The sequence below is a fragment of the Bison bison genome, unplaced genomic scaffold (genome assembly GCF_000754665.1).
Source record: "Bison bison bison isolate TAMUID 2011002044 unplaced genomic scaffold, Bison_UMD1.0 scf7180017864482, whole genome shotgun sequence".
NCBI classification, from domain to species: Eukaryota; Metazoa; Chordata; class Mammalia; order Artiodactyla; family Bovidae; genus Bison; species Bison bison.
This window is the reverse complement of record NW_011495042.1, coordinates 89,023-111,839: the sequence shown is the minus strand read 5'-3', so window position 1 is coordinate 111,839 and position 22,817 is coordinate 89,023. Positions and strand designations below refer to the sequence as shown.

General features: G+C 45.1%; 1 protein-coding gene across 1 annotated transcript; it reads right to left on the bottom strand.

Moving 5' to 3' along the window:
- Positions 1-1,175: 1,175 nt before the first annotated feature.
- On the bottom strand, positions 1,176-22,806 carry CDC25A (cell division cycle 25A). Its single transcript, XM_010862339.1, is given in 17 exon segments — positions 1,176-1,813; positions 2,037-2,148; positions 3,080-3,210; positions 4,097-4,195; positions 4,291-4,353; positions 6,151-6,252; positions 9,963-10,139; positions 12,066-12,140; positions 13,000-13,131; positions 15,373-15,492; positions 18,001-18,102; positions 18,542-18,578; positions 19,208-19,250; positions 21,528-21,601; positions 22,589-22,649; positions 22,652-22,693; positions 22,696-22,806. Coding segments are annotated over 17 exon segments (1,572 nt in total). The 5' UTR covers positions 22,757-22,806; the 3' UTR covers positions 1,176-1,672.
- Between the last annotated feature and the right edge of the window lie 11 nt (positions 22,807-22,817).

Sequence of the window (22,817 nt, the reverse complement as noted above, 5' to 3'; positions counted from 1 at the left end):
GTCTCAGTGTGTGTGGGGGTAGAGGCCTTCTGTTCCCCTCCTCCCCACATACTTTTTCTAACAAGATTGTTTTATAGTCAAAAGCAACTCAAACCCATAACATAGCAACCAGTCATCTCCAGTATCACTGATTTCCTCCCCACCCCCAGAACAGGAAGCTGAGGCAAGAGGGGAGACTGACTCTTGAATATAAGAAAAACTTGGCAACACCCCGGTGGAGCAGAGATGGTGAGAAAGCCAGCGCCTAAAGGTAGGGATGAGCAGGTACCAAACAGCCCTGTCCAGAATCAATCCACTCAGCCCCAGCTCCTTGGGAGGTGTTCCTTTGAGATCCCCACTTCTGTGGGGTGAGATGAGGGACAACTGGTGACGACCCATCTCTCCCTGTCCCTCAAATTAAAACATGATAAACTCAAAGTTTTACCTTCAAAACCCACCACGCTGCTGCCTCCTGAGAAACACACTCTGTAGTCATCTCTGCCAGCACTCACTCCTTTCTAATGCCCGGGACTTCCAGCCCCTCTCCCCACCCTTGGGGGGCCCAGCCAACACTGATTCCATACTCCTTGACTCATAAAAGGGCTATTTTTTTAAAAAAACAGAAGCTGTCAAAGAGTATCGGAGTAATGAAGGAAGACACTCAAAAGTACACTCCCTTCCCTTATCCTACAGAGCACCCCCATCCCTGCCCCCCGACACTGGGATACCTATTCTGTACGTTCCAACACTGACTTGGGGGTGTCCCCACAGAAGCTGCCTCCAGTGCTTTCCTGATCGTGACTCTTGCCCAGTGACGTCACAGGGAGCTAGGGTGAGGAAGAGCAGGGTCACTCCCCTCCGGTAGGTCTCAGGGGCCTTCGAGGTAGGTCTGGGAGATTTAGCTTATGTCCTGAAGCCGAGCCTGAGTCCGGTGCCTGCTCCCACCAGTGTCTCAGTCCTTGGCTGTAAATAGCAGCAGCCCCAGTACTGCAGTGCCTCCCGGGGGAGACAGACAGAGCCCCTTGTTCTCTGTCCCACAACTCATGTCCCTCTTCTTCCCCTTCCTTTATTCTTTTTTTCTTTAAAAATCAAAGGCAGAGGTACTCCCCCGGGATGATAAAATCCTACCCAGGATGGCAGTATTCTAACTGAAAGAAGCAATTAAATAAAAGTCTCCAGGAGTTGGTTTTTTTTTTAAAAAAAAAGAAAGAAAAGAAAGTGATTGGTGAAGTTGAATAAATTAATGATGTGGGCTAGCCCACAAAGACCTGTGCTTCCCGGGCCGTCTTTGGTGTCTGGCCAGCAGCGTCTGGCAGTCTTCTCTCCGTCTCTCCCCTCAGGAGACAAGGCCAGTGCCCAGCGAGGCCGCAGGGGGCCCATCCAACCATGGGGGAGGAGGAGGCAGAAAGCCCTGACTGCTGCTCGGAACCCTGCTGCGGCATGTGACAGCCTTGGCTGAGCGCCCTGCTGAAGAAGGATGTCTTCCAAGGACGGAGAGGCGGCGGGAAGCTCTGGGCTCCAACCTCGGGAGGGTGGGAGGTAGGTTTAAGACGTGGAAGCCTCCGCCCTTCTCTCCAAGTGTTCCGCCCTTCTCTCCAAGTGCCGCGCCGCTGGCCCCTTTGCTCAAGTTTCTCTGCAGCAAAGAGGGGAGTGGGGAGGGCGGGGAGGCTGCCGCCGCCTGGCCGCAAGGCCCTCAGAGCTTCTTCAGGCGGCTGTACATCTCCCTCTTGCTCTTCTCCCCGGCCCAGGTCCGGCTCTTGGTGCGGAATTTCTTCAGGTCTTCTTTAAAGTCCTCGTGGTGCATGGGCCGGTAACTGGGGGGCTCGCAGTGAGACTGGCAGGAAGACAGGACAAGATCTGGGAACAGTGGCCTCCCACGCACACTCCTGCTCCCTCCCTGCCGGGAGCCACAAGGCTCTGCTGGGGTGGGGTGGGGGTTGGTTCTAGGCCCCTTCTGTGCTCAGGGCAAACCCCCAGACCCTGGGTAGGAAACAGCCATGACCACCAACTAGGGGGTGGTGACGGGTGGCCTGTGCCCTCCAGAGAGTCCATCTCACCTGGCATTTCAGGAAGAACTCCTTGTATCCGCCCTTCAGGACATACAGCTCTGGGTAGTGGAGTTTGGGGTACTCATTACCGAGCCGATCCCTCTCTCTCACGTATCGGCACCTGTAAAGGGGAAGCAGAGCCAGAGTCTGATTAGCTGTGCATGGTCAAAGCGGTGCTCCTTACACATCTCCCCAGCTTGACCTGCACTCCTGCAAACAGAGCCCAGATGTGATTTCCTCTGCCACCCGCGACCCTCAGGAACCCTGCTCACAGCCAGTTCCAAGGCCTTGTCTTGGAAGGCGGACAACCTCCTCCCCACTTTCCAAGTTAAACAGTGTCTTGATTCCCACCCAGCGTCCTCTCTGCCACCACCACCACCGATTATTTTAAATCTGAAGTGATGCTTTATTGTAGTTATACTTCCACTTATTTTGGTATAAAATTTATCTCTGTAGTAAACTATAATAGGGCCTTGGTCATAAAAGCTTGTGTATTAGTGGGGGCAGGCGGCGCAGTTCTTTTCACCTCTAGTGTGGCAATAACCTGAAAGTAACATAACCCCCTTCTGTGAGAACATGGATTTGACAAGTGTTTGAAAGCATCATGTTAAGTTTTGCTGAGAAGACATCACGCTTTCCTGGCATTTGCATAAGGAGTCACCACACTGTCCCTAAAGGATGTCACCTGAGATCAGCAGCCCCACAAGCAGAGCTAGGGGCAGTGGGGGAACCGAAAGAGCCAGAGTTCAATTCAATATAAAGGCAGGCTGAACGATGGGCCGAGCCCAGCAGTGGCCAGGACTCACTGAGGAGTAGGGGTGATGAAGCAGATGCCCGATCCCTGGGGCATGCTGCAGAGGGAACACCAGAGTAATAGGCTGGACTGAGGAGGCCACAGAGCCCTTCTAAGCCCTTAACAACGGCCGTGGTGCAACCATTGGGTCGAGCCTAGAACTACACTCCAGGAAGCAGTTCATGAAATCAACTGACTGCTCAACAGGTAAGGATTTAAGAAACATCTGTTACACATGAACGATACTCAGCCCACTCACATGCGAGGGCCGCGCTCAGAAGAGAACTCGCAGTGGAACACCACGATAACACGCTTGCCATCCGTAGGTACGATAGGCTTCTTGAGTAAGAACTCTTCAACCTCCTCTTCCATGTGCAAGTTCACTGCACCCTGTGAAGACACCAGAGGCTTAGGTCTCACGCTGGCGCTAATGATTCTTGGAGACTGGTCTTCATATGGGTGCCTCAAGATTCTGTTATGCCTGTGCGCTGTATGAGTGGCATTTGTCAATGTAGGGACTTTCAGAGAGTGGCAGACCCAAACACTGTCTTTAAATTACCTCTTAGTGTATTTCAACGGGCTTCCCAGGTGGCACTAATAGTAAAGAACCCGCCTGCCAATGCAGGAGACGTAAGAAACATGGGTTCAATCCCTGGGTTGGGAAGGTCCCCTGGAGGAGGGCATGGCAACCCACTCCAGTATTCTTGCCTGGAGAATTCCATGGACAGAGGAGCCTGGCGGGCTAGGCTCCCCTCATGCAGAGGTCACAGAGTCGGACACAATGAAGCAACTTAACACACACACACAATGTATTTCAACCCAATGGCTTTCTTCCTGGGCAAGTTACACATGAACTGTTCCAACACCCACTTCACCAGACAGCTTAACTCAACTATAAACGTAAGAGGCATCACTAGGCCTGGCCCATGTTGCCAAAGACTGGCTTCTCCTCACAGGTTCATGCCCAGGCATAGAAGTCAGTGGGTACCACCTCGAAATCCCCGACAGTGATGGCGTGGGGGACAAAACAGGGCGCGGTTTGCTGTATGATTAGTGCACACCAGGGAGCATTCTTTCAGCGCACCAGGAATCAAATGCCTTTTACACCCACTGCCTCTTTTTACAATTCTCATAAGCAGCATGTGAGCATTGTAACAAGCAGCCAGGTATCACCCCCTCCTTTAAAAATAAAAATAAATCACAGATACTGTCTATAGGGCTCCTGCTATGCCTCCCACAGTAGCAGAGCTTACCCACAAGCCCCCAGAATCTATACCTTGATGTGGCCTCCCTCATATTCATATGGGTATCGGCAGTCGATGATGACAAACTCTTTAATGAGGTTGGCAAACTTGCCATTCAAAACAGATGTAATCTGTGGAGAAAGAGCCAAGGAGAGTCACCTCTGGCTGCCAGGAATGACTAGATCCCAGTATCGCATGGGTGGCAGATCCCCAAAGGATAACTTACAATTTCTGGAGAGATGTATTTTAAATCCTGATGCTTTCCAGCAACGGTATGAAAGAGGTAACCCTTAATAAGAGAAAGAAATACTTAGCAAATCTGAAAGCTTATAAAGGCAACATTTATAGTGCTTGCCTTCCTGGTAAAAGTCAGCTTAAACAAACAAACAAACATGAATCTAATAGAACGTACTCGTTATTTGTGTAAGCACTTCATTAATATCCTAAGACTGAATATTCATATGGCCCTATGAGGCACATTATCCCCATTTGTAGATGTCAAAACTAGGCCCCTTGCCCAAAGTCAGCCAGCAAGCAAGCCAGACCTGAATCCAGACATCTCAGGTGAATTCCTTTATCGCCTGCTTTTGTCAGGAACCCTCATGTCAGCAGCCAGACTGCGCTCACCACTTAAAAAGGACACAGCGAGGAATGACTTCACTGTTTACTGAGCACCTGACTTTTGCAGCATGGCGCTGGAGCAGACGCTGGAGGTGGAATAAGTGAGACCCACCCAGCCTTGAGGGGGGAAGATGGGCACACCAGCAATTACGAGAGTGACTGGCAGAGTCTAGTGCTCACCCAACCCTGTGGTCATGTGTGGGGTCATTTCAACAACCAACCAATAGCTTCAATTCAGATGCAAGCTTTTACCAGCGAGGACACACCACACCCAGGTCTTGGCCTGCTCTTCCCTTCAGACTAGAACTGTCTTCTATTTTTTTTGGCCATGCTGGCATGTGGGACCTTAGCTCTCAGACCAGGGATTGAACCCGTGTCCCTAGTGTTAGAAGTGCAGTCTTAACCGCTGGACCCCTAGGGAAGTCCTGTCTTCCCACTTATCTCTCCTACCTGGCTGAAATGTCTAGCCCAGCCCCAGAGCTTCCCCAATCACCCAGTTGACATAACTCTTTTATTTCTTAGTCTAATGCTTACACTGCCCTGATGTTTACTTCAATTACCAGGTGGTACATGTCCACGTGGCATGTCTTACCACATGTTAAGTGTCTTGAGGGAAGGAACTGTGTCTTGCTTTGGAATCTTTGCCTTACACATAGTAAGTGTTTCAGTAGATGTTAGCTACATTAATATGTAAAAGACTGGTCTGGGGACCTTCAAGTTACACATGGCTAAACAAGTTACTACTGACACAGGAAGGTGTCACATTTGACCACAGCACAAAGGTGGATAATCTGTACCAGGCCATCAGCAGACCTTCCTCTGGACCTCCCTGGGGGCATTTTCCCACAAGGACCATGCTCCTCTGGACAAGGGAGAAATTTAGTCTTCATCTGGGACATTCTAAGATGACTTTCTTTTTTAAAAAATTAATTAATTAATTAATTAATTAATTTAGCTGCACAGACTTAGTTTTGGCACACAGAATCTTCAATCTTTGGCATGCAGAATTTTTTTATTGTGGTGTGTGGGATCTAGTTCCCTGACCAGGGATTGGACCCAGGCCCCCTGCGTTGGGAGCATGGAATCTCAGCTGCTGGACCACCAGGGAAGTCCCCTAAGAGGACCTTTTGACATACAGACATATACAGCAAGGCTAGAGTTTCATTGCTGCTTCTTTACACTCTTCTGTAGCACTGTTCCCAGAAAGACTGGTTTTGGGTTGGTGTCCAGGCTCCCTACGTGAAACCTCTGATCAGCACCAGTAAGGTCTACAGTCCCCAAGAAATGGAGGTATACCAGATTATGAATGTTCCTTTTTTTTTTTTTAAATTTCAAACTGTGTCCCCTCGGTGGGGGTTGGAAGGGAGGCTACATAACCCAGGAGCCACTTCAGGGGAGCAAGGCTGGAGGGGGTGTTAGGTACCTCCCCCGTCCTGCATCATGATGCAGTTCTGCTTGCAGTTACCTTGGAGAAGTCTCCTATAAGGTCCCTTGGGTCATTATCCAAAATGTTCTCAATGGTCCCTTTTGGGGAAGATGCTAGGGATAAAGACTGATGATGTAGAATCTGTAACAAACCAAAGGTTGAGAATGAGACCAGGCTTTAGAATAAAGGCTTTCTCCTTTTTAAAAATGGAAGATTAAAATTAGTTTTAAGTCTACAAAAAGTATTTCTCAGCTCTACCCACTGAGACGCTCCAGGGGTACAGTACGTACCCCTTTGTCAATGTGTTCCCTAAATACTACAGTTGACCCCTGAACACAGAGGTTAGGGCCACCATTCCGCATCTCCAATTCAACCAGCTACAGATCATGCAGTACCATAACATGTATTTACTGAAACCAGAGCTTTCTGACTGAATCCAGGCTGGGACAAGAAATGTACAAGATAAACCTGGAACACCTTGTCATTAGTAACAAGGAAGTGCTCATATTTCAAAGAGCATGTCAAAAGGGCTAATTATGGAGAAGTCGAGATATCTTAAACAGTACACAAAAAGCACTAAACATAAAAAGACTGGTAAATTAAAACATGTTTTAAAGAAATCAAGAAATTCTGTTAATCAAAACAACAAGATGAGGTAAGAACAGGCAAGCCAGAGTGGGCAGATAAATAATTCATCTCAATAAAAGATTCATCTCTTAATATATAAAGCATTCTCACAAGAGATAACCCAATAGAAATATGGGCTAGAAAGGTGGTTGGGTAATCGGAAAATCTAGAAAAATGACTATCAGAGAAATGTAAAAAAGATACTACACAGGGTTCCCTTTGATGGCTCAAGTGGTAAAGAACCTGCCTGCAATGCAGGAGACACAGGTTCGATCCCTGGGTTAAGAAGATCCCTTGGAGGAGGAAATGGCAACCCACTGCAGTATTCTTGCCTGGAAAATCCAATGGAGCTGGCGGGTTACAGTCAAGAGGGTCAAAAAGAGTTGGATACAACCTGAGCACGCACATGCCCATGCTACACACTCCCCAGAACGGGTAAAAGTAAAGGGATGGACACCACCAGATACTGGACTCTCACACTGTTGTGAGTACAGCTGGCCCTTGGTATCCCTGAAATTGATTTTAGGAGGCCTGAGGATGCTTATATGGAATGGCACCCAGTACAGCTGGTGCTCAGTGGTGCTCAGTAGCCATGGGTTCCAAAGTCAGTTGAAGGGAGACCCCAGATACAGAGGGTTGACTGGACAAACATTTTGGAAAGTTATATGACAGTGTCTACTAAAGCTAAACACATGCCTAGCCCAGGACACGGAGTCCACAGGAAAAATGAAAGCGCATGTTTAGAAGAGAAACAGCACAGATACCATCAGCTAGAATGCTGGATGAAGACAAGATAAGTCTTTTCAATAAATGGTGCCAGGCAAATGGAATAGTCACATGTGAAAGAATGAAAATTAGGCCCCTATCTTACATTGTTCACAATAACTCAAGATGGAGTAAAGACTTAAATTTGAGACAGGAAACTGTTAAACTCCTAGAAGAAAACACAGGAAAAAAGTTCCTTGATGTGGGTCTTGGCAATTTTTTGGATCTGACACCTAAGGTACAAGCAAGCAAATCAAACTAAAAAGCTTCTATCCATTAAAAGAAATGATCAACAAAATGAAAAGATAACCTACATACAGAATTGGAAAAAAAATCTGAAAACCACATTATCTGGTAAGGGGTTAATATCCAAAATGTAAGGAATCCATACAACTTAATAACCCCCCCACCAAAAGAAACAAAAAACCTCCCAAATAAACCAGTTTTAAAAACAGAAAAGGATCTGAATAGACATTTTCCCAAAGGTACACACATGGCCAACAGGGACATGAAAGGATGATCAATATCCAGACTACAATGAGATATCACCTCATGTCTATAAGAAAGACTGTCATTAAAAAGACAAGATGGGGCTTCTCTGGTGCTCAGTGGTAAGAATCCGCCTGTCAATGCAGGAGATGTGGGTGCGACCCCCAATCCGGGAAGATCTCACGTGCCTTGGAGCAACTAAGTCTGCGTGCCACAACTACCGAGCCTGTGCTCTAGAGCCCGGGAGCTGCACCTACTGAAGCCCGAGGGCCCTAGAGCCTGTGCTCTGCAACGAGAAGCCACCATGATGAGAAGTCCACACACAACTGTAGATTAGCCCCTGCTCACTGCAACTAAAAAAGTCTGAGCAGCAACGAAGACCCAGCACAGCCAAACAAGGAAAAAAAATAAAAAACCTAATTATAAAATGAATCACTTAAAAAAAAAAAAAAAAAAAGACAAGAGCAATTCCCTGGTGGTCCACTGTTAGGATTCCACACTTTTACTGCCTAGGGCCTGAGTTCAATCCCTGGCAAGGAAACTAAGATCCCCCAAATCCATGGAGTGGCCAAAAAAACAAAAGACAAGAAACAAGTGTTGATAAGGATGTGAAGACAAGGGAACACTTGTACAGTATTGGTGGGGCTGTAAAGTGGGATGGCTGCTATGGAAAACAGTATGGACGTACCTTAAAAAGTTGAAAACAAAACATATGATCTAGCAATACCACTTCTGGGAACATATTCGAAGGAAATGAAAACACTATGTCAAGAGATATCTGCACTCACATTACAGCAGCATTATTTATAATAGCCAGGACATGGAAAAAAGTGTTCGCTGACAGACGAATGCATGAGGAAGCTGGGATACACATTCACACAATGGATTATTATTCAGCCATACAAAAAGAAGGAAATCCTGCTATTTGCAGCAACATGGATGGACCTTGAGGGCATTACGCTAAGTGAAATTGAAGTCAGTCAGACAGAGAAAGACAAATAAGTATATGACATCACTTGTACAGGGAATGAAAAAACGGAAAACACACAATGCTAACCACTACCACAACCATCAAAACAAAAATCAAACTCATAGAAAAGGAGATCAGATTTGTGGGGTTACCAGAGGTAAGCAATGGAGGAGAGGGCCGGATGAACGTAATCAAAATGTACAACTTCCAGTTATGAGACAAGTACCAGGGATGTAATGTACAACATGATGACTATAGTTAGGACGGATGTATGCTGTATATGAAAGTAGTTAAGAATACATCTTGAGTTCTCATCACAGAGAAATGAACTAAAATACTAAGTGACAACAAAAAACACTATAATCAATGTTGTGAGACAAACCTAAAGTAGTCCTAAATAGGTCAGGACACAAGAAAAAAAAAACCCAACCAAGGGAAAAAAGCTATGGCCCTACTCCAGGACACAACAGCAAGTGGGGAGCTTAGACTCCCACCCTTGCCCAGCTGTAATTAAGTGCCCCAATCTCAGCCTCACTGCGGGGTGTTGGTGGAGGTCTAGAAGGGAGCTTGAACTTCCCACTCCTGCCCAGCAGCCATGAGGTCTGACCTACCTAAGTGGCACATCAAGGGAGGCTGAACTTCCGTCCCCCTTTTCCTGCAGTATCGGAGTACTACTAAACAGCAGTTACACAGCCTCATAATATCCAAAGTACACAGATACAACTGAAAAAAAATCTCGTCATATCAAGAAGCAGGAAAAATCTCAACCTGAATAGGAAAAGACAATCAACAGGAAGCCACACCAGACACAGATGCTGGAACTACCTGACAAGGATTTTAAAGTAGCCATCATAAAAATGCTTCAACAGGCAATTCTGAACAAGACTGAAACAAATGAAAAATAAAAACAGCCAGTCTCAGCAAAGAAAAAGAACCAAACACACATTTTAGAACTGACAGATACAACATCTCTGAGTGAAAAAGAAGCTGCAGAACTAACCTCCTGGGGCTTCTCTGGACTAGCTGCCTCTTCCGGACTGGCCCCAGCCACGCTTTTCCTCCGCTTCCTGCTTCCACCTGGGGACTCCTCTAGTGATCGGTCTGGTCTTTTCAACATTGACCGGATGGTAGAGCTACACGACGCTGAAGGGGAGTCAAACAGCTTGCAGCGATTGCCCTTTGGGGAAAAAAAGAGACTCGTGTTTCATTAAAATACATTGATTTGAATGGTAAAGAGGACAGACCAAGGACTTCCGGGGATGGTTTAAGATCAAGCCATTCTAAATTGGGCTTCCCAGGTGGTGCTAGCGGTAAAGAACCTGTCTGCCAACGCAGGAGACAAGAAACTGGGGTTCGATCTCTGGGTCAGGAAGATCCTCTGGAGGAGAGCATGGCAACACACTCCATCTAGTATTCTTGCCTAGAGAATCTCATGGACAGCGGAACCTGGTGGCCTACAGTCCACAGGGTCGCAGAGTTGGACACGACCAAAGGGACTTAGCACACATCCTAAATTAGGAAACAGACACTGTCCATTTATCTAGTCCTTGGCACACAGAAGACACTGAGACCCTGGTGTTCACTGAACATGTTCAAAACCTGACACTGGATACAAATGAGGAAGACTACCTATGCCCTGAAAAGCCTACCTTCTGCACAGGGTCAAGAGTCAAAGGGTTCCTGATAGTCCCCAGCAAGTGTTACCTTTCAGCCAGGGCCACACTTCTGGCTTCCTCTTCCCCTCTACTTTATTATTTGTACCTTGCTCGAGCAGCTTGAATAGGTTTTAACAGCCCCTCTAAATCCAGAAAGGTATGAGGCAGCTGGATTATACTATATATTAGAGCCAGTTAAGGGCATAAAACAGAGTTGAGTTTGAGTTTGCAGTGGGCAGGGGTGCCTTCAAAACTATTTAGAAGTCATTCTCTCTGCTTGGCTGTTTTTCTTTCTGGACTGTACCAGAGCATTTTAAATTCAAGACTTACAAAGCCAAAGGAAATATAGGAAGATGTGCTATAGTACTACTTTTGAGGACTACTTTCTCGGGGTTTGAGAGCAGCCAACCTGAGTAGTGGTAGAGACAGTCTGACTTCAGCAATCTAAACTCATCTCAGCCCGTTCACAACTCAGTGTTCTCTGGCTGGGCTTTTCCTTCTACACACCCTGTGCCCCTCTCCCTCCGTGAAGCTCCCTTTCCAGCTGATACTAACATTTCAGTGTCGCCTCTTCTTTTGAAATGTCCCTGATAGTTTGCAGCAAACGTGTCCCAGAGACCAAGGGTTTTCCACTTATTTTTTCTGAAGTTCATTTTAATAGGATGTTATTCAGAAAAGCAAGATTACAGGTTTTTTTTGGTCTGTTTGTTTTTAACCTAGAAGAGCTGGAAGCATTTTTGGAAAGAGGGTCTACTGCTTTCAGTAAGGTCTCAGAGGACTTGTAAGCTCTTCAAGGGCAGAAACCCCAGTTCTGACTCAGCCCCTGGCCCTTATGATGAGTCTACTATGTTTGTGAAACTCCACTGTTATGAAGGGCCTACACATACTGTTTCATGGTTTTTACATCCAACTTATAAAACTGAAAGCCATTTTCTAAGCATTCTCACACTGTATATATTAATAATGTTATCTTTCAAAAGGACTTAGTAAATCTGGTCATACCATTTTATTGGGGTGGTCTAATCTCTCAAAGCTTTGCACATTAATCTACTAAAATGTGTAAGTGGCTTCAAGACTGTAATAGTTCATTTGTTCCACATTTATAGTTCAGGGGCATGAATTAAAGATGTATTCAGCGTCTATACATATACCTAAGAGTGTGTAACTGTATGTGTACTATGATAAGAGCTCACTTTCCCTGGATGTTTACATACATGAGGATGTATGTAAAGGCACAGCCTTTGAAAGTGTGCCTGATGGAAACAGATGTCTGTAGTCTACACAAGTAGGTGGGTATTAAAACAAAACAAAACACCCTTGAAAAAACAGCATACATCAACACCAGGAAACACTAGTGACCAGTCAAACAGGCCCATAGGCTCAAACGCAGAATCTCAAAAGAAACAATTTAGATTCCTGTCACTCCCTCCAGACACACTGGAACTTACTAGGTTACTAGTTCTTCTCATGACAAGGGGAGCTGTCCAGAGGCTGGCCATGCAGGATGGGGTCTCTTCATCATTCTAAACAAAGAAAAACTGTGTCATAAAGGTCCAAAGGTCCATTAGAAACAACATTAGTTAAAATGTGTTAGATTTCTTCTTGCAGAATACCAGAAAGGCGTGAATAGGAAGTCTTCTAAGGGTTAATGCCTCCCCTCTCCACAACATTTTAAGGTCAAGAGAGTAAGAGTGATGCTATCTGAGCACAGCTAAGGGAATGCCCCTGAGGGGCCATGAGGAGCCACTGGTCTCCTCAGCTTTACATCACATGGCAGCTATTCTTTCAGTCCCTGATTCATTCCTTCCAGGAAAAAAAAAAAAAGATTGTCAGCTCCTGCAGGGGAGGAAGGATCACATCAGTGTTTTCTTTGGAACACCTCCATAGAATTTAATCAGGCTAGAAGCAGAGTCTCAATAAGTTCCCAACAGATGAATAAAAGCATCAGCCACGGCTTCCCCTGGTGGTCCAGTGGTTAAGAATCCTCCTTGCAATGCAAGGGACACAGGTTCAACCGCTGGCCTGGGAAGACTCCACATGCTGTGGAGCAGTTGAGCCTGTGGACCACAACTACAGAGCTCGTGCTCTGGAGCCCAAGAGCCGCAACTACTGAAATCCATGCGCCTAGAGCCTGTGCTCCACAAGAGAAGCCACCACAGTGAGAAGCCCGCGCACCGCAACGGAATAGTCGTCCCAGCTCACTGCAACTAGAGAAAGCCCAGGTGCCGCAACAAAGAACACATACAGCCAAAAATGAATTAAATAAGTAAATGAAACCTTAAAAAGTATCAGTCGGTTGGGGGATCACTGTTCTTTTTCAGATGACGGCTCTCCAGGGAAAGTTAGTAAAAATGGATCAGAAAGCACACACTCACACCATACCTTCAAATTGTCTCCATCAAGAAGATCCATGAAGCCATCATCCTCATCAGACAAAGTGGGAGTCACAGGTGACTGGGGCATAAAAGGAATGGAATTCCCTGGTTCATTGCCATCTCTTTCATTTGAGGAAAGCTAAAAGACAGAATTCATGGCTTGTTAATAATCAGCTTTGATTTCTCTGAATGGGTTACTAGTTTTTATGAGGAAAATATACCATATTCGTTTTAAGAAGTTTTAGCAGCTACAAATCAAAGGAAAATAAGACCTAAGATTATAAATGAACTGATATCCACACACAGTTCTGAGTCAAGTCAGGCCAAGTAGCCTTCACAAAGAACTCTCCCCAGGAGCAATTCACCTCATGGTGGGATCTGGGGCTAGCCTCCAATGAAGGGCAAGGCTTGATTTTTCTGAGGATTATTACTGGTGAACAGGGATCAGCATGAGGATAGTGACAGATGATAATCTGCTAAAATGAGGAGGGGTGAGAAGATACCAAGTCCCTGTGGAGACCACAAAACAGACTAGAGAAATGTTTTTGTAACTCCAGTTCTGACAGAGGGATATAAAGTCGAGAAAGTTTTAGAAAATCCATCCTTGTTCTTTAGACTCGCATTTAAATGACAGTTGCTCAGTTTTAACTGAGGAATTACTTGTGCCAGACACTGGGTGTGCTGCTGTGTGCTTATTTGCTAAGTCGTGTCCAACTCTTGTGACCCCATAGACTGTAGCCTGCCAGGCTCCTCTGTCCATGGGATTCTCCAGGCAAGAATACTGCAGTGGGTTGCCATTTCCTTCTCCAGGGGATCTTCCCAATCCAGGAATCGAACCCAGGTCTCCTGCATTGCAGGCAGACTCTTTACTGACTGAGCTATGAAGGAACCCCTGTTTTCAGACTGGGATATAACCTTTTATGTATAATTCCATTTAAGCCTCACAACACACTAAAGGTAGTTAATCCTCTATTTTCCATTTTTATTTAACAAATCAGGAAACCAATGCTTAAGAGAGGTTACCAAGATTACACCGCTCACTCGTTTGACTGCAAAGTCCAAGCTTTTCTGCCCATTATACTCTCCCTAGGAGAAACCATTCCTGGAGTCAAAATAGAGTATATCTCATTAGGCAATCCTATCTTGTTTTTTCAGTAAAACTCCCATTATAAAATGATTTACAGGGCTTCCCTGGTGTTTCAGTGGTAAAGAATTCACCTGCAGGAGACACAGGTTCAATCCCTGATCCAGGAAGATCCCACATGCCTTGGAGCAACTAAGCCCATATGCCACAACTAGTGAGCCTGTGCTTTAGAGCCTGGGAACTGCGACTACTGAGCCCACATACCAATTACTGAAGCCCGTGTGACTGACAGACACGATCTCTGTCTACAAGAAAAGAAGCCACCGCAATGACAAGCCCGCACACTGCCATGAAGAACCACCCTCACTCTCCGAAACTAGAGAAAAGCCTGACCAGCAGCAAATACCCAGCACAGTGAAAAGTGAATACATAAAATTATAAAAATCTTAAAATATGTATTTAATATAGAAAATTTATAAAATCCATTCAAAAATCTACCATCTAGAGACAAACACTGTTAATAATGAATTCTTTTCTAGGTACTTTTCAAAGATAGTAAAAAAGTCCAGAGATAGGTTTTTTTCCTCTTCTATAACAGTAAATCTCTTTGGGGTGGGGTGTGAATGCATTAATCCTCAAGTGACCCTCAAGTTTACTGAGTAGCCTCTTTTCTGGCTGAACCCGAACCTCAGGCCCTAAGCCAGAATGGAAAGCTGTATTTTCAGATACAAGTTCCTGGGAAAATGTGGAAACCAAACATGGTCATTTTGCTCAAGTTGGGCCTCTCTAGTCCACCACCGTCAGATCACCAGTAGGAAATCGGGAAGTAATGACCATCTCTGACAAACAATCCTGGGACAAATACAGTCAAATAGCCTTGTAGGCAATGGGTTCACCGGAATACCTAATAGTTCTTAATAAACCGAGTTTGGTAGAAATCATGCGCTCGCTCCAAAAAAATCACTCTGGGAAGTACCTCTCAGCACTCAGAAAGCAAGTTTTCAGTAGGACAGATAATCCCACCATACACAAATTCAGAAGAATGACCCAGGATTGACAAGGTCAAATATGCTTTGCTCGAGTCCAGTATTTCAAACACACCACCTCTCACCCTGCTTCTGCCTGTCTGCTCTCCAGACACAGCAGAAACACCGAACATGTGAGTCTCAAAACATGTGAGTTTCAAAAGACAAAGTCAAGGTAAAGACAGCTAGAGCTGTTGCAGGGTCTTTAACTCCAGATTGCGGAGGCTTTTATCTTCCCATCAGGAACTCCCAGGAGTACAAAAGCACATACCATCCGAGCTGGGGCGGAGTTCTGCCTCTGTGTGAAGACATCTTTACCCTCCTCCAGTCCGTGAACATGTAGGCAGCCTCGAGATGCAGGTCTTATTGGCTTCTTAAACTCAAAGACTTGCTGCAAGACAGTATGCATGAGACATCATCCACTGTCTGTGAAAACCAGCCCTAGGGTCTCAGCTATAGCTCTGGAAGGCAGGCAAGAGAGCGGGTACTAATCACCTGTCTCCACACCCATGTCTCATCTAATTCAATGGATCTGTGTACTTAAGAATTTCAGGACTTCTTTGGTGTTGCAGTGGATAAGAATCCGGCCTGCCAATGCAGGGGACATGGGCCCTCCAGTCTGGGAAGATTCCACATACCACGGAGCAACAAAGTTGTGCCGTGCGCCACATCTACTGAGCCTGCGCTCTAGACCCCACGAGCTGCAACTACTGAAGCCCACAAGCCCAGAGCCCGTGCTGCACCACAGGAGAAGCCCCCTCAGTGAGAAGCCCCCACCTGCTGCAGCTAGAAAGCCCGCACGCGGCAACGAAGACCCAGCAGAACAAAAAATAAAGTAAAACAAGTATTTTAAAGATTCTGTCAAAAGCTAACTTCTCTAATCCAAGTACTAACCAGGTCTGACCTTGCTTAGCTTCTGAGACCAGATGACATCGAGCACGTACAGGGTAGCATGGCCACAGACAAAAGCTAACTTCTAATAACAGAACTTTTTTCTTTCACCACAAACACTTTATTTTCTAACAAACACATGAGTATTTGCCAGGTACACAAGACAGAGTTAACAGTAAATCAACAAAAAATAAAAAAATAAAAGTAAATCAACAACAACAACAAACTAAATCAACAGCTTTCTGTCAATTATACTTCAACTAAAAATTTTTTTTCTGAAGTCTAAAGCAATTTCATTTCAATATAATTGAACAGGAATTGAAACTTTTCAGTCTAGACTTGTATTTGAGGACTTTATATTTTCCATTTTCTTCCTACCAATAAGAGACAATTAAGTGGAAAACATTTAATGTTATTGTTTTCCATAGTAAAAGCAATGAAGAAAAAAACTAATGGCAACATAACTGTAGCTAACACTGCTGCAGGATAAGATAGCAAATGCTAAGAGTTCTCATCACAAGGAGACAATTTCCCCTTTCCTTTCTTTTTCTTCTATTGTATCTATCAATATGAGAAGATGGATGTTAGCTGAACCTACTGTAATCATTTCACAATATATGTAAATCAAACCATCATGCTGTATGCCTTAAATTTATAGTGATATATGTCAATTATTTCTCAATAAAACTGGGGAAAAAAAGATCCTTTTAGTTTATTCAACAACATGGATGAATCTCACATATTGATGAGTGAAAGCCAGAAGTGATAGAACACATACTGTATGATTTCATTTTACTTAAAAGTTTAGAAACACTCATAATTCCCCCTCCCTAAAATATCCACTTAAGAACTTGTCAAGCACAGGTAGTATCAGAGGATTTACTTGCCCACACACACTAAGTACTTTCAGTGCATGAGCTCATCTATCCACCCAATCATCCCCATTTTACAGATGAGGCAACTAGGCCTGTAGGTTAAGTGATGTGCCTAAGGTCTGGCTTCCCAGACGGGACAACTCCAGAGCAAGAGCTCTTTAACCTACGTACGCTATTTCCCCTTCAAAATGAAGCCATAAGCAGGCAACCCTGGGAGAAGCCAAGCTGGGGGTAAGGGGATGGGGAGTGTGGGAAAGAGACCAGGCAATAGTGTAATAATAGCTTTGGACTCTGGTTAAAAGCACTACACAGAGGCAGACTTAGTGTTCCAAGCACTCAAGACAGGAACTCAATTGTTCTTTCTTTACCTCCCTCAGGGCATCCTGTTGCCAAAGGAATCATTAGGAAAGTTCATGGAAGCAGTAGGTTCTGTAAGTAATAAGTCCAGAAGATTCTAAGTATGCGTTGTAGCATTGCAGTGGAGGATGAAGAAAGGGAGAAAACAGGCATGGAAATACAGTAAGAAAGAAGACAGGGAAAGTTGAGCTGATTCACTGAACTCTGCCCTGTGCACAGCACCCTGGCAGGTTTGAGAGAACCCAGGCCAGGGTATTCCTGGGCTTTTGGCTGCCTAACTGCAACTCACCCTCTAAGCTACCATTTCAGCTACCCTGAGATTCCCTGGGATTTGTTGGCTTTGTTCTTGAAAACACTGTCAAGAAGCCTTTTCCTAAACTTTTTACTCATCCCACGGTCAGCACAAAGAGGCAAGGAAGGCCTGCCCAGACCCTTCCACATAAAGTGTACTTGGATGTAATTCCCCCTAAGAGCCACCTTTTGAGCAACTCCTACCTGCCAGGAACCATTTTAAATGCTTTTCTATATTATCTCATTTAATTCCAACAACAGTCCTACAAGGGAGTGCTACTCCTATTTAAACATAGAAGCCTAAAAAAACAGCTAAGGTCACAGCTAGCAAGCAGTAGGATTCCAATCCAGGTTTCTCTGACTCCAAATACCATCATGACTTTGATAAAGGTTGAGTCTCCCAGAAGATAGCCCTGCTACTTCTCCATCAGCCACTTGTGGGTATGAGCTCTGCCCCTAGGCGAGCAGGTTAATGCTGCACTCACATTTTCCTTGTTCTCATCCTGGTCAATCAGCTGAAAGACATCATGGTCAAGAGAATCAGAATGGCTCCTCTTCAGAGCTGGGCTACACCCCAAGAGCTTCTGCTGTCAAAGTGAAAAAAGGAATTAGGGTACATCAATGAAAATGGAATGGAACCTCAGTTGTAAAAGGGAAAAAAAAATGGTGATGGTAGGTTAGGGAGGCTTAGCTCCTCACAGTGCAGTGGGTAACCAGTCAACGTGACTAGGACTCTATGGCTTTACACCTAACTTCACAAGATCTACACAGCCCTCTCTGCAAGGACTCAGGTACCAAATCAACCCCCAAATAACATCATTTGCATAAAAAGAACCCCCTTCCTGGTTGGAAAAGCCCTCAAGAGGCAACCATTATTGAAGCTGCTTTAGGTAGAATGTTTTGAATGTTTATGAGACAAAGTAAGGAAAAGCAGTCTGTCTAAATTAAGGTTTATGATCAAGGTTACTGGTAGATAAGGGGCAGATAACAGTTATTAGCTCAAAAGAAACAAGGGAACTAACTTACCGGTAGGGAATTTATTCTCCTCATGGGATTTTCAAGGCTGCAATGAAATCAGAAAGTAAATCATGAGAATCGAGCAAGGAAAGTGGTATTCATATTAGTAGATGCATAGTGTCTAAACTACTGTTTGATGGGGTGAGGGGAACATCAAACATATTCCTGTTTTAGGCAAGATGGAAGAATAGATTTCTGAAGCTGTTATGTTTTCACAAGCAGCCCCATAACTGGGCTTCTAGTGAAAAAAGCCCAGATCATCTCTTAAAATATACACCTTCTAGGGAGTTCCCTGGTTTTCTAGGGGTTAGTATTCCAGGCTTTTACTGCCATGGGTTGGTTGGGTTCAATCCCTGGTTGGGAAACTGAGATCCTACAAGGGAGGCAAAACAAACAAAAAAAAAACAAAGTTCTCTTAGGACAATGATGTCAGGAGACAGAGCAAGGGTTTGAGTGATATTAGAACAGAACCCCAAAATTACAGCTAAAATAAAGGAAGGGAAGTTCTGAAAAACTGCTGACACAAACTACTCATCTCAAAAGATACCAGACTTTATAGGATCCAGGAGTCTTAATCAGGACCACTACATCCAGAGCTTCAGTCCAGAGCATGAATTATTTCATTCGAAAAATTATTTTTCTAAGCACAAACATTTAAAGGCAGTGAATACATACTTTTCTTTACTATCCAAGGGCCCAGGAGAATCCAGACAGAAGCCTGTGTGTGGGGGGAAAAAAAAAAAAAAAAAAACACCTCAGACTTTATTGTTTTGGGCTTCAAAATCACTGCAGATGGTGACTGCAGCCATGAAATTAAAAGATTCTTGCTCCTTGGAAGAAAAAAGTTATGACCAACCTAGACAACATATTAAAAAGCAGAGACATTACTTTGCCAACAAAGGTCCATCTAGTCAAAGCTATGCTTTTTTTCCAGTAGTCATATATGGATGTAAGAATTGGACTATAAAGAAAACTGAGTGCCGAAGAATTGATGGTTTTGAACTGTGGTGTCGAAGAAGACTCTTGAGAGTCCCTTGGACTGCAAGGAGATCCAACCAGTCCATCCTAAAGGAGATCAGTCCTGAATATTCATTGGAAGGACTGATGCTAAAGCTGAAACTCCAATACTTTGGCTACCTGATGCAATAACTGAGTCATTGGAAAAGACACTGATGCTGGTAAAGACTGAAGGCAGGAGAAGGGGATGACAGAGGATGAGATGGCTGGATGGCATCACCGACTCAATGGACATGAGTTTGAGTAAACTCCCGGAGCTGGTGATGGACAGGGGGGCCTGGCGTGCCGCAGTCCATGGAGTCACAAAGAGTCGGACATGACTGAGCGACTGAACTGTAACTGTAACACAACTTATTCATTAAAATAAGTACATAAAACTACTAGTACTGTTTCTTTAATGCAGTCAACAAAGGTTCATGGCTTGGACTTTTGCCAGAATTGAAGCTGAATCTCCATGATTGCCAAAACTTCATATTTGCACAAGTCTAAACATTTTCATAGTATATCTACTCATGCTTTCCTCCTTGCGAACACCATCTTGGATAATAGGCTATGAGGAGACAGAATTTAACCAAACCTCATGACTTATTTACAAAACAGAAGCAGACTCACAGAGTAGAAAATAAACTTAAGGTTACCAAAGGGTAAAGGGGACAGTGCGGGGGATACTACTACTATATATAAAATAGATAAAACAACAAGGTTCTACTACATAGCACTGGTGACTATATTCGATATCTTGGAATAACCTACAATAAAAAAGAACTATATATGTATAACTAAACCACTTTGCTGTACACCAAAATCTAACACAACACTGTAAATCAACTACACTTCAAAAAAAAAAAAAAAAGATCTTAAATCATGATTATTAATTCAGTTAGAGGTTACCCAGGCTAACTTTCTGTGAGTTCCAACTATGGAAAGGACAAGTATTTGTTTTCTGGAATAGTTTTTTATTTCAAATATTTCATATCCTGTCAGATCATGTACATAATTCAGGGGGTTGGAAAATATTATTATGTCCTTTGACAAGCAAGCATTTATTGCCTTCAACAAGATAACACCAAGTGAGGTGCTCAACTCAAAGGCAATAGAATAAAGGAGATGCTGCTCAGCATGGCCCAGAGCCATCAGGGCCTGCCTAGCACACACCTTTCCTCCACAATTATGTCCTCCATATTATGTCTAAATAATCATACAAGAAGTTAGGTGTTAGTGCTCTTGGCATGACACTCTTCCTTGCCACACTGCCACAGATGACAATCCTATCCCTGGTTCTTAAGAAGCTTACATCTTAAGACTTTTGCTCTTGCAGTTCTTTACTCTAAAGCATCTGTGCAAATAAACCTTGCCCCAACACGAACTTTGTTGTTGTTTAGTGGTTAAGTCGTGTCTGATTCTTTTGCAACCCCATGAACTACAGCCCACCAGGGTCCTCTGTCCATGGGATTTTCCAGGCAAGAATATTGGAATGGGTTGCCATTTTCTTCTCCAGGGGAATCTTCCCAACCCAGGGATTGAACCCACATCTCCTGCGCTAGCAGGCAAATTCTTTAACACTGAGCCACCAGGGAAATTAACATGAACTTATGGTTAGAATAAGATGTACTGGCAGTTTCTCCAGAGCAGGCTCACTGAAATAATTTCATTATACTTCCAATAACTTGACGCAGAATTTTAACCAATAATATTTCCCGAATGCCACTTAAAGAGTGGAATGGTTAATTTCATACTACTACTCATCTTCAAGACCAAGCATAAACCACCTCCTTGCGGCCACTTCACAGTTTCCTCGTCATAAACTGCCACCGGGGCTCCTTTGTACTGTCCTAACAGGTGTCTGTCACTCAATGCCAGACTTCTGCTTGCTACCTTCACTCACCAAACTGAGTTTCTAGGTGAAAGCACATGTTCTAGCAAATTCCAAGCACTGCTCCCCACAAGGCAGACACATGATAAAAGACTAAAAGAATACCTGAATCAGTTGATTCGGAGGAGCCCATTCTCTGCAGACTGCTGTTTTTCACCTCTATGGGTTGTTCATATTCACTGAAACCAAGAAAAGCAACTCACAGGAGATAGCCCATGACAGGGCAAGTTGCCATACTGCCATGAACCATCATTACTTCTAGGCCACACCACAAAACACTTAGGCCACCCAGAACACCCAGTTGGCACTTACGTATAAAAGGACATGAGAAAAGAGTAGGTTGGCATTGGTCACACTGCAGATAGGAGGAGGACAATGACTATTGGACTACTTCCTGAAATGAGAGCATGTGTTCTAGGTACTGAGCTAGGAGCCGGAATGAACAGGACAAGTTCCTGCTTTTCAGAGATTGGAAAAGACATGTGCTTCTTTAGAAAATGGGACGTCCAAGACTGATGAGAAACCAGCTTTACAAAAAAAAAAAAAAACGGTGGGATGCATTTTTTTAATAAGGAAAAAGTGCAGGAAAATTTTAGGAGTGGAAAGCTGAGTTAAAAGACCTGGTCTTAGGAAAGCATGGGGCTGGGTGTGTTGGGGGGGACACAGCAGGAATATGCACGAGGCGAGGGATTGCGACGATTTCCGCAAACGCAAGCAAAGAAAACGCCACGTCCCTTGGCTGAGAAGGAAACAGAACTCACAGAAAGCTAAGATAACTACGAGGTGGTTCTGAAAAGGATAGAAGTGAGCGACTAGGAGGGCCTGTTTTTCCCCGTGGTGGCAGATTTCAAAGAGCTTCGTGAGGTAAGGACAGAAGAGCACAGGGCAATCTAAAAAGGGGTGGCGAAGGTGGGGAGCCCAGGCATACCCCACCCCCTACCCGGCCCGTCTCGGGGCTGAGGGCGGCCCCGGAGGGTCCGAACGGCCTCTCCCGCCCAACATTCCGCCCGGGCGGAGGGTGCACAGGGCGGGCCCCCGTCGGTGGGGCCGCCCCCGAGCGGCAGAGAGGCAAGCGCTACCCTCGCGGCCGGTTTTCTGGCCTGATCTACCCGAGAGCCGTCTGGGAGGTCAAACGCCTGCGGCACCGCTCCTCGGCCCCTCCTCACCTGCCCAGTCCCTGCAGCTGGTCCATGGTGACCGTCAGGTTGGTGACAGGCGACAGGCCCCGGCGGCTGGCGTGCCAAACAGCGCCTTCACGACGGGCTGCGGTGCGGCGGGGGGCTGCAGGCGAAGAGCAGGCGGCGGCGGTGCGGGGGCTCCGGGCCCAGTTCCATGGCGGCGCCGGGCCTCCTAGGGATCCCGCTCCCTCTTCCTCCGCCTCCGCCGCGCCCGCCC